The sequence below is a fragment of the Ictalurus punctatus genome, chromosome 10 (genome assembly GCF_001660625.3).
Source record: "Ictalurus punctatus breed USDA103 chromosome 10, Coco_2.0, whole genome shotgun sequence".
Taxonomy (NCBI): Eukaryota; Metazoa; Chordata; class Actinopteri; order Siluriformes; family Ictaluridae; genus Ictalurus; species Ictalurus punctatus.
The window spans coordinates 1,000,845-1,012,860 of record NC_030425.2 but is presented as its reverse complement, the minus strand read 5'-3'; the positions used below and the strand labels follow the sequence as shown (position 1 = coordinate 1,012,860).

Genomic DNA, 12,016 nt, shown 5'->3' with positions numbered 1-12,016 from the left:
AGACACACCTCGGGAGTTAAACATTATCTTGTGCTCTTTATTACAAAGTCAGGTGTGTCTGGAACAGGATATAATAATCCGACCAGATGCAGTTGGGCGTGCACCATATTTTCTTAGCATTGTTGTCTTTGCGCCATCACGGTGCCTTGAGGTTTTCATCTTGTTCAGTCATTAACTAGCTTATTTGTTCATCAGCTGAGCAACAGGCGTTCACAGGACTTTAACTGCTGAGCAGCCAGAACATCCAAACCACTCAACGTTAAGTGGCAAAAGGTTTGAGGACACTGTTGCTAGGGAACTGAAACATATGGATCCCAAACATACAATAAAAACATTTATTGGAAAATGGAGCATGTTGGATGCAAACTAATGACCTTACGGTCAATACAGAGCTTTAAAATGTAAGCGTTTCCACCATGTTGATTGGGTTATCATGAGTCTGTCAAAAAAATGCCAAAAGCTAAGCAGTTACTCTCCTCCTCTACATTAAACTAACCGGGTATCCAGTTGCTCCTGCGTTATGTGGCCAAAAGTTTGTGGACGCCTGACCGTCACATCACACCCATGTGTGCTTGTTGAACATTCCATTTCAAATGTATTCCCACTTTGCTGTTGTTATAATAATAATAATAATAATAATAATAATAATAATAAGCTCCAGTCTTCTGTGAAGGCTTTCCACTGAATATTTGAAGCGTGGCTGTGGGGATTTGTGCTCATTCAGTGTAAAAGCATTATGACGTAAGGAGAATCTCAATTCAATTCAATTTTATTTGTGTAGCGATTTTAACAACAGACATTGTCTCAAAGCAGCTTTACAGAAACATATAAACACAGGATGGAGATTTTAAGCGTGTGAATTTATCCCTATTGAGCGAGCCGGTGGTGACGGTGGTGAGGAAAAACTCCCTGAGATGTTAAAAGGAAGAAACCTTGAGAGGAACCGGACTCAGAAGGGAACCCGTCCTCATCTGGGGAACGACGGATAGTGTGAAAGTAAAAGAAAGTTCATTATGGTTTTATATGAAGTCTGTTTGTTGAACCAGTCCACTGTTCACTAAAGGAGACCTGAGTGGAGAACTGCATGTGGTAATAGCAGTCCCGGGGCCTCAGAAGCAGTCCCAGCAACCACAGCGGGAATGTCCATCTGGAATTTGGAGTTGATGAGAGCCTCATCCAGAGGTACAATCTCTGACCTAACAGTGAGGTCGCAGGACGGATTCCACACTAAACCCGAACCGACAACGCTGCATTTCTTTTCCTGAATTTCGAACATTAAGATATTTAAGCATCGAGATTTGTTGTTGCTTTTGGACAACCAGCAGGTGGCAGTGTGCTCCGGTTCGTGTCCGTGAACATTAAAGAAGAAGAAGAGCGTCAGGAAAAACAGTGAAAACGCGAATCATATTTTTGCTTAGCTTTTGATTAACTTCGCGCAACATGGCGACCACGATCAGCACTCAGCGAGGACAGGTGAGTGAGTAGATGTATCCCCAAATCTGCTGGAACTCAAAGAATTAAAAAAAGAACAGAAAACGGAGCTGTATAGACAGCGATAGATAAGCTGGCTTCTGATTCTTCCTCGGTCAGGTTTTTTTTTTCTTCCTCAACCGTATTCACACAAATCCCACCTCCTTCGCTAGGATTGGCTAGTCCGCTTCCTGTCCAGCGCTCTGGTTGGGTAGTGGTCCATTTCCGCAAGCACTGCGCCAATCAGCAGACTCTGTCAGAATGCGGGTGGGAAGAAATACTTAATCGTATTTCGTAACGTTATCCAAACCTTGTACCATTGCTGTTACTCCTGATAAAAACATATGTGTACCTCCTGATATGTTTATAGTGGAACAGGATGATTTCTACACGCTGTCAATAAGCTGTTGAGCTGCTGGTGTTGTGTAATAGTAAACACATATATGATTAGTTTTGTTTGTGTTCCCCTAGATGCTTTCATAGAATTAATATAATTTCAGCAAAATAAGACATTTTGGGAATCATCTTAAGCCTTTCAGTGTAATTTTAAACCCGGCTGGCAGCTTTGTTTGTTTGTTTGTTTGTGGTCTTCTGCTTGTTGTCAGGAGTTGAAGCGTTTCGCATGCTGAGATGCTTTTCTGCTCACCCCGGTTGTAAAGAGTGGTTATTTGAGGCACTGTAGTCCAGGGGTTCCCTGGACTCGGTTTGACCGAGGCCCCCCCTTTTGCAAGATGTCTTTAAAACAAATGAAAAATACAGACTTCTGAATATATCCCCCTTTTTTACGTTGATGTAGCAGAGACATTGTGCGAGCTGTGATGAAAAACCCAAAAACAACAGTCACCGACAACCTCCACAGGGCAGGGGTGACGGTATGTCAATCCACCGCTCGAAGAAGACTTCGAGAGCAGAAATATACCACAAGATGCAGACCACTCATCAGCAGTAAGAATCAGAACGCCAGATTTGAATTCGCAAAGAAATACACAAGTTCTCTAACCGAGAAGAACCTCTACCAAAGTGTGCAGAAAGAACATCAGTGAAGCATGGTGGAGGTAGCGTCATGGCTCGGGCTTGCGTGGCTGCTTCTGGAACATTCTCACTAATCTTTACTGACGGTGGAGCTCATGAAGCTAGCAGCAGAGTGACTTCAGACGTCTACAGGAACACTCTGTCTTCCGGTTTTGTTTCCCACAGGATGAAGATGTACTTGTGTTGGCGTGGTGTGAGACGGTGGTGCGGGTTCAGTAATAAAGCAGTCAGACGAAGCTTTATGATACGAATCGCTACTCAAAATATACAACTCTCCACATTTCAGCAGGAATAACTACTAAAAAATAAAGAACTCTCCATTTTCGGAATATATCAAAGAACAAAACACCGGCTCTAATTTTTGACGAACGTGTCAAAATAAGTGACTGTTTTAAAGAACTTATATAATTAAATATAAATATAATAACTTTAATATTATACAAGTAAGTATTTATATATATATATATATATATATATATATATATATATATATATATATATATATATATATATATATATATATATATATTATATAACTGCAGTAAAAGCCTGGAAAAGCATCACAAAAGAAGAAACCAGCAATTTGGTGATGTCACTTAGTCTCAGACATGCACCCGAATATTACGTGTTATCTACTTCACCACTCGTCTGTTCCTGTACTTTTGCTCGTGTAAAAATCGGCTGGTCCGATAGGTTTTAATGTTGCGTAACAGGAAAGAAAAGCTGAAAATCCTCGATCCCAGACGTCTCCGGTGTACCGTACAGCGCGCAGGAACGAATCGCCGTTCCGATAGTTTCGGAGCAGACTGTAGCTGTCCTTAATAACGTCTTTTGGTGGAAAGAAAAGAAACGGGGACTTTTTGAGGTTAATGACGGCAGATCCGTCTTCACGTAACTATTTTTGTTATGAGTGTAATCATATCGTGTGTAGTTGCGTCACGTCGAGAGGAGAACAACAGCACGAGGTCACGGTGAATGCCTGTGGATCGCGTAACTAGACTAGTCCTGTACGTGCACGTCGGTATGACACGCCTACTCGAAGTGATTTTAAACATGAGAGGGAAAACAGGAAAGGCAGCAGTATGCACCGTGTCCATGAGCGAACGCTACGACACCACGTCTGAGCCCTGATCGTGCCGCTTAACACCATGGTATGGTTAAACTGATCTGACTGTAACGGTGTGTGTGTTTGTTTCTGTTTATTGTGACTGCAGTCACCTTCTCAGGAGATCAGATCTCAGGAGATCAGAGTGCATGGGTCAGAACATGTTGTTGTTGTTGTTGTAATGTTATCAACTGTACTGTACTTGACCTCTCCGGTCCCGTGTGCGTGCGCTCTGTGTCCAGGTGTACATCGGAGAGCTTCCAACAGACTTCCTGAGGATCACGCCGACGGTCCAGCAGCAGCAGGTGCAGATGGACGCCCACGCGGCGCAGCAGCTGCAGTACGGAGGCGGCCTCGGCTCCATGGGTCGGATCAGCATCACAGTAGTTCAGGTGCACCACCGTGACTTTTGAGTTTGTAGCGTGACCGATTTACACGTGTGTACCCGTCACGAATAAGCCACGTACAGTTACAGCAATCACTGAGGGTTATTTATCAAGACTGAATATGTGCGTACGCTTTTTTTTTTTTTTGAAAGAAATTTGAATAACCTGCACGCATACAATTTATTACTGGAGTAAACAAATATGCTGAAGAATAACGAATGTCCTGTAACTTGTTAGCAGCACGTGTTAGCGTTCATGAGTCTTGTAGTTTGTTCCAGTACTACACTTGATCAGCGGAATGAATACGTTTAGGACAGAAACGAAGGGGAGCATTCGGTGCTGGATACTGAATACTGAAGTAAACCAGTCGTTCTGGTGGACACCGATGTGGAATGCACCGTGCGTCACTGAGAGAGAGAGAGAGAGAGAGATGACATTTAAAATCAATATACCTTTCTCATGAACATCTGTCTCATCTGGGCGGGACAGGAATGTGTGACTTTTGAGTCACATGTTTAGCCCCATGTTTTGACGTGTTCTGTCTGTACATGTGTGTTTTTTTGTTTTTTTTTTATATTGGACATAACGGCTCGTCACGTTTCAGAAGGGGAGATGAAACGACGACAGTTGACCGTTAAACCTTACGTTTCATGTCACATGACACCGATGTTAAGTGTAACTCGAAGCAAGATGGAGATTTACAAGATTCGTAAAGAATAAGGAATGTCGGTTAAATAATGAGTAACGGTGTTTACAGGGACAATACTGCACATACTGTTTGTATGATCTAATTTTAAATAGTTCGAGTTGTCATGTGAGCAGCACGTATATAATGTATAATATAAAGCTGTTATCAGGTAAAGACGTCCTATTATTTTAGCACCAACAGTGTGTAGGATCCACCTGGGTGATGCGGCGGCAGCCGTAGTGGCCAGAACGCCGACCACACACCAGCTAATGGTGGAGAGGAGAGTGGTTTAATGGACCTTGAATGTTTTCACATGAAAGAATGGGGAAAATATCGCCAAGTCAGGATGCGCCACACTGATCGACCCTTCCCCAAAAAGACTGGGCGGTGTAATACAAGCCAAAGCCGCTTCAGCAAAGTATAAACAAAGTTTGATTTACTGCGACCTCGAGTTTCCCATTATTATATCACTGATGTGCGTGTAGACACGGTGGATGAATTATTGCTAAAATCACTTCTTCTTTTTTTTTTTTTGCAGTTATCAGATACCCAATAATTGGGATGATGTAATTACCACAACCACGTTGTAAGTTTTATTGACATTTATGTGGCTTTCATTTCAGATGAGTAGAATTCCGAACTATTAACCACGAAGTTCGAGTCAGCACAAACGTCTCCAGATCTCCAGAGTAAACAAGTAATACGAGTAACAGATGACCTTTAGATGGCTTTGTAAACTGTGTGAAATCGGTAGGATCTGGGTGGATCGAGAATGTCCAACAGCTGAGTCACACATTTCATCCATTGCTACATTTAACCCTCATGTTTTATAATTAGGTTTGCTTGTTTTATAAGGGTGTGTGTGTGTTTAATACTTAAAATACTATTATTTCATGATTATAAAAAAAAAAAAAAGGCCAGCACTCATTTTGCGTGTTCTCGACCTAACAGCCCGCACTTCACCTAATCGGCCTGTAGGAGGCCGCTTGACTTCGTTTAACCAGCTTCCAACGTTTCATCAAACGGTAAATCAATACAAGATGGAGTACGCAAGTGAGAGTAAACTGAACACCACTTGCGTTAATATGACTTCCAAATACGCAAATTCGTCAGTCGGTTCAGACCGGAAAGAACATTATGAACGGGGTTTATTTTTCTTTTCTTTTTTTTCTTTTATCCATTTCACCTTTGTTAAAAATAAACGAAAACAGACCAGCTATGTAGTTTTCAACCGCTTTATGAATTAGACCGGGGAATTACCACTCTGCTCCATGTTGTCTGATGACATTTGAGCTTGGCTTCATGACAAACGGGCATCGATTATGAATTATGTAATACTTTACAACATGTAGAGTTTCGATTGAATTGACACACTAGCTTTCGTGATCGTTTTGATTGATTTTCCCCCCTCACTGAAAGAGCCGTACATGGGCATAGGTTCCCGACCCCTGCTTTAAACAGTAGCACCGTGTTGTCTTATACAGTACGTGTTGGAAATGGATTTCCTCTTTGTTTTCCAGGCGAAGTTGGCTAAGAACTATGGCATGACGCGCATGGACCCGTACTGCAGAATTCGGCTCGGCTACACCGTGTACGAAACTCCTACGGCACATAACGGAGCGAAGAACCCGCGCTGGAACAAAGTGATTCAGTGCCCGTTGCCGCCTGCGGTCGACTCCTTCTACCTGGAAATCTTTGATGAGGTTCAGTCTATGATTAATATAGTCAGTAGGAGTAATAGTTATTGCAACAGCGAAAAGGTTAATACTACTGATTTTCACATTACAACAGTTGACTAACCTTTTGTGTTAAACAAATTAAAACATGGCACCTTTTGTTTGAATCCACCCATTTTTCTTTTCAATTGATCAAAAATAGGGATTTCTTGCTGTCCAGGTGTGCCCTGTTAAATCAATTGTTTAAAAAAAAAAATGAATAGCTCTGGTCTGAGCCCTGGGATTCACCTGTGAAGACGTATTTGTTGGGGGGAAAAGGATAAACCAACATGAAGACCAGAGAGCCGTCTATGGAAGAAAAGCAAGCCATTTTGAAGCTGAGAAAAAAGGAAGAATGTATGAGTCATTGCACAAGCATTACAATACAACAATTTGGAATGTCCTGAAAAGGAAAGAAACCACTGGTGTACTAACAATCAGACTCTGGAACGGGTCATTCAAGGAAAACAACAGCAATGATGACAAACTTTGTGAGAGTTGGGAAGAAAAAAACCCCAAAAACAGCAGTCAGTGACATCACTAACAACTTCCACAGAGCAGGTAGGTGAAGGTATCGCAATCCACCATTTGAGAGCAGAAATATCGAGGACGTACTACAAGATGCAGACCACTCATCAGCAGTAAGAATCAGAAAGCCAGATTGGAATTTGCAAAAAAAATAGAGAGATCCACAAAAGTTCTGGAACCAGGATGAACCTCTATCAAAGTGATGGAAAGGCCAAAGTGTGGAGAAAGAAAGGATCTGCTCACGATCCAGAACATACGAGCTGATCTGTGGAACATGGTGGAGGTAGTGTCATGGCTTGGGCTCGCACGGCTGCTTCTGGAACATTCTCACTGATCTTTATTGATGATGAACTCATGATGGAGCAGCAGAATGAATTCAGACGTTTACAGGAACATTTTATCTGCAGATTTACAGAGAGATACATCCGAATGAATCAGTAGGAACTTCATCACGCAGCGAGACAACGATCCAAAACACACTTCCACCTCAACACAGGACTTCATCAGGGGGAAAGTGGAAGGGTTTAGACTGGACATGTCCATCACCAGACCTTCACCCAACTGATCATCTCACCTCCTGAAGAGGAGCCTGAAGGGAGAAACCCCCCGAAACACACAACTACTGAAAGAAGCTGCAGGAGAAACCTGGAGAAGCTTCACAGAAGGGCTGCAAGCTTGATGCAGTTATTGCAGCCAAATATTAAATGTTACTTACTTTAATTTACCTCAAGACTTATCTGTTCCTATACTTTTGCTCGCATAAAAATTGGGTCGTCTGATACAAAAGGTTTTATGGTGTTGTTGTTTAACACGTCCTCAGCTTGCCTCGTGTCTTCTTTTAAATAAAAAGAAAGGATGAAAAAGTAGGTATTTAAACGTTAACTCCTATTTTTTTTGTTGTTGTTTTTAGAGGGCGTTTTCTATGGATGATCGCATCGCCTGGACTCACGTGACTATCCCGGAGAGTTTGAGGGAAGGCAGCATCGTTGACGAGTGGTACAGCCTGAGTGGAAGACAAGGAGACGATAAAGAAGGCATGATTAACCTCGTCATGTCCTACTCTGTGAGTTTGAGATAAAACACAAATTTACACACCCACACACATATATGCACACACATACACACACACATATATATATACACACACACACACCCCCACACACACACACAATAAGGCAAAACAAATACATTATATTGCAACGAATGGTGTCCCCAGTATGCTCTTCTACGAGTACTGAGAGTGAGCGTCAGCACCTTTCAGACCTCTATCTGCAGCATTTCCTGGTGTGTTTTATTAATGTCCTCCTGTTCTCAAACATGCATGACATACATGTATACATTTTACAAATACGAAATGAACAATAGAACGTTTGCAAAACGTCTATCAAACAAATCCATGGTTTTGCAAATACGTAATGCAGATGTGTTTTATGCAGAGTAGGGAAATAAAGCATGTTGGATGCCGTTTTAAAACGGCGTACAAATACATTGCACATTGTTCCATTTGTGGGGTTTTTTTTCTTTTGGCATGATTTCTTATCTCTTAGGCGAAATGGGCTTTTAAACTGCAGGGTTATATTCGGGATTACGAGGTATTATGGGATTATGTATCACTAGTACAGAACACTAACCAGAGCACTGTGCACGAATATTGATAAATAGGCAGTAATTGTTCAGTTTTGTCATCGTTTGACCGCATGTCTCGTGTGTGTGTGTGTGCGCGCTACATTAGAAGGTTAATAGTGAAAATATAAAACGTAAAAGGTGCTTCACGAAGCTTCATACACTTGAATATAAACTGCTTTAGACCGGGTCGTTTCCCAAATCGAATTCTACACGTATAGAAGCGCTTTACTTGATTGGATTGTGTTTTTCTCTCTCTTCTTTTCTTTACGCGGTGTAGTCGGTGCCAGCGGGAATGATCATGCCGTCCCAGCCTGTGGTCCTGATGCCCACCGTTTACCAGCAGGGCGTCGGCTACGTTCCCATTACAGGTATGAGCTAATTATCAGCTTTAGTATACGATTATACGAGCGGCCTGGTATTCCAGTGAGCACACTTGAAGGAAGCAGACCTAACCACAGCAGGGATGAATCAGGAGTGTTTAACCCTACAGTTATTGATTTATCCCAGTAGGCTCCACTCCGGAGGTGAACGTTCGCTCTCCTGGATGGCTGGTTATGACAGACATCTGAGCACCATTCTTCAGACCATTTTCTAAATAATAATAATAATAATAATAATAATAATAATAATAATAATAATAATAATGATAATAATAATAATAATAATAATAATAATAATGATAATAATAATAATAATAATAATAATTATTATTATTATTATTATTTGATTTAAAGCACTCTTAGAGTTATGCCCTCTCACGTGGAAGTGTTCCAGCATGCAGTAATACTCTGAGACACCTCAGAAGTTTCACAAGGCTTCATCCACCCATGACTCCATTTATCTACAAAAATGCTTGGAATGAACGCTGTGATGGAAAGAAAAGATCTGCATGGAAATATTATCCGTAGCCATTTCCACTTCTCTCCGCCTTTTCTTTTATTATAGTTAAAGATGATTGTAACACACGCCGTAATTCTTTTCCCAGGCATGCCAGGTGTTTATAACCAGGGGGTGATGCCCATGGGGATGCCTGTCAGCGCCCCTCACAGTGCCCCCTACAGTGAGGAGGATCTGCAGGCCCTGAGCGACATGTTCCCTAACCTGGATAAGGAAGTGATCCGCAGCGTGATGGATGCGCAGCAGGGCAACAAGGACGCTGCCATTAATTCGCTGTTGCAGATGGCTGAGGAGGTCTGATCGTGTTGTAAACACACACAAGGCACTCAGTGGGTACACAAAAAGGCCACTAAAATCGTTCACCAACAGAAGGATTGTGTTCTGTGTTCTCTTCACTTGTCCATCACGTCAACATGAAGCCGCAGCATCACTGGATTCTATATTCACTGTTAAAATGACTCGCTGATGCTTTTGCTCTGAAGATAATCATGTTTTGGCTCCATTCTATATTTTTCAGCTTTATCGTTCAGTATTTTATTAATTTTAATTTTATGTAGTCTGGCTTTTGCCATGTCTCCACTGAGAGCTTTCTGTCTCATATAATATAAATAAATAAATCTATATCAAATGGGTTGTAATATATTCTGAAGATGATATTTAGAGATATTTAGAGCAGGTCTAACGATAACAGCTGATTTATTTTATTATTTTTTTTGCAAATATCATCCGGTTATTAAAAAATTCGACGATGTTTTGCATATTTTAAGCAGATTACATCAGCGATGCCACTGTTGCTCTCTTGCCTTGGGTTTGGATGCACGGCCACTTAAGTCTTGAGTCTTTTTAATTCATTTACAGTATAATAAAGCAAAACATTCTAAACACAATTGGATCACTGATCGTAGCGCATCACAGTTTTTTTTATCACACCAGAATAATTAATACATTATTGTAATCCTTTCTAAATTTTTAGATCCAAATTGTGAATCAGGAAGAATCATTATTGTACGGTCTCAGAGAGAATTCTATTTCCCTGCAGTTCCTTGCTGTGTCATGAGTGTGAAATTAGACCACCTGCAATGCCAAAGGTTTTCTGTTATGGAGTTTAAAGTAGTCGGACCTCAGTGATAGTTTAACGTTAAACTATTCAACTGCTACCTTAAATTAAGTTTGTTTGTGAACTCGTGCGAGCATCTTGATGTGCGATTAGCACGTATTTTGCGAGTGCCTGTATCTTGTACAACAACAAAAATAATAATTGAAAAGAGAGCGTGTAGTCAACCCTCTTGGCCTCTGTCAGAAATGTCAGAAAATGAGAAAGAATTAGGCAGCGATCTTTCAAATCCACCGAACGTCGTCTTGTTGAAAATACGTTAAAAGCCTTTTGTTTTGTCAGAAGGGTGTACAAACGTTTGCACTCGGGTGTACGTTTTTATCGATTCATTTCACAGGCACTGGCAAAACGAATGCTAAAAGCACACTGGTTGTGTATATATAACAAACATGTTTACCCACAATTCCATGCTCAGTGAAATTAGATGCACACACAATACATGCCAAAGGTTTTGTTTGAAAGCTCATTTAGAGTATTATTTTTTTTCTTTTCTGATGTTTCCCTTTGACTTGAAGACAAACGAATATTTGCGAGGTCAGCATTATTGCTCATTAATGTTCATGTTTAATTATTATTATTTTCGTTAAAAAAAATAAAAATCTCACAGCAGATGTTGCCATATTCCTGGAACGTTTGGAAGTTCTCAACGTAATCGGATCTTTTCCAAAGCGGTGCCCTCGCCTGCCTTACGAATGCAAAGCCGAATGCAAGACTTATAATCTTAACCGCGTCTCGTGTTCTGCGTATACGTATCAAATTGCACGTGGAGATCAACCGCGGATTTCTTACAGAAAGAGTCGAAGCGATATTTAAATCAGGCTTGCTTAATTATTTCTTAACGTGGTCTTAGCTCACTAAAATGCTTGATGCGGGTTGTTGTTGTTTTTGTTTTGATTAATCATGGATAACCGTGTATTTATTAGTCTCTTAGCGAGGATGTTAAATTCCTACCTTATGTGTCCGCTCATGCAAAGAGCAGTGATGTTGAACTCTTTGGCACTTTACTTTCTGAACTGTATGATTTTTTTTTTGTCTGTTTTAAGTTGAACAGTATACACAATAAAACAAAACTATTCTCGTCTCCATTTGTTTGTTGTTTGTGTAAATCAATCCACGGACGTCATTCTCTGCGTCCGCGTCAACCCGGTCAGGTTGGAAAAAGTCTCAGAAACGGCATTCCCCGGAAAGCAAGCGCTGAGTCACGTTATCGCTATGGTTTATGTAGAAAACGTTATCGCATGTGGTTGTCTCGGCTTACTGTTGCGTTCAAAGCATGTCTTGCAGGTTTACAGGAGTCTTTGTAGTTGATAAAGTGAGTTTCAGGTAAAACCGGTATCTGCAGTGTTTAGAAGAAAGCTGCTTAAGAAAGGATTGCTGGCAGGGTGTGCCAGTGTGCTGCTCAGATAATGTGTGCGTAAGGACAGCGTGTCTGAATGAAAGACATTTGGGTTTGAG

At 41.1% G+C, this 12,016-nt stretch overlaps 1 protein-coding gene across 2 annotated transcripts; it reads left to right on the top strand.

Moving 5' to 3' along the window:
- The first annotated feature begins 1,341 nt into the window (after nucleotides 1–1,341).
- On the top strand, nucleotides 1,342–11,646 carry tollip (toll interacting protein). 2 transcript variants are annotated; one of them, XM_017478566.3, is made up of 6 exons: nucleotides 1,342–1,473; nucleotides 3,850–3,999; nucleotides 6,202–6,384; nucleotides 7,835–7,987; nucleotides 8,828–8,918; nucleotides 9,536–11,646. In XM_017478566.3, exons 1-6 carry the CDS (start codon nucleotides 1,441–1,443, stop codon nucleotides 9,745–9,747), a joined length of 822 nt encoding a protein of 273 aa, XP_017334055.1. In that variant the 5' UTR covers nucleotides 1,342–1,440; the 3' UTR covers nucleotides 9,748–11,646. The 2 variants fall into 2 exon arrangements, with proteins under 2 accessions (XP_017334055.1, XP_017334056.1); XM_017478567.3 differs by lacking the exon at nucleotides 1,342–1,473 and adding an exon at nucleotides 3,211–3,653.
- The last annotated feature ends 370 nt before the right edge of the window (nucleotides 11,647–12,016 follow it).

Excerpts from the sequence above, each read along its gene's own strand:
- tollip (XM_017478566.3), top strand. The coding sequence starts at position 1,441 with ATGGCGACCACGATCAGCACTCAGCGAGGACAG. Across the intron at positions 4,000-6,201 it reads TCAGCATCACAGTAGTTCAG|GCGAAGTTGGCTAAGAACTA; the intron begins GTGCACCACCGT and ends TTTGTTTTCCAG. Across the intron at positions 7,988-8,827 it reads ACCTCGTCATGTCCTACTCT|TCGGTGCCAGCGGGAATGAT; the intron begins GTGAGTTTGAGA and ends TACGCGGTGTAG.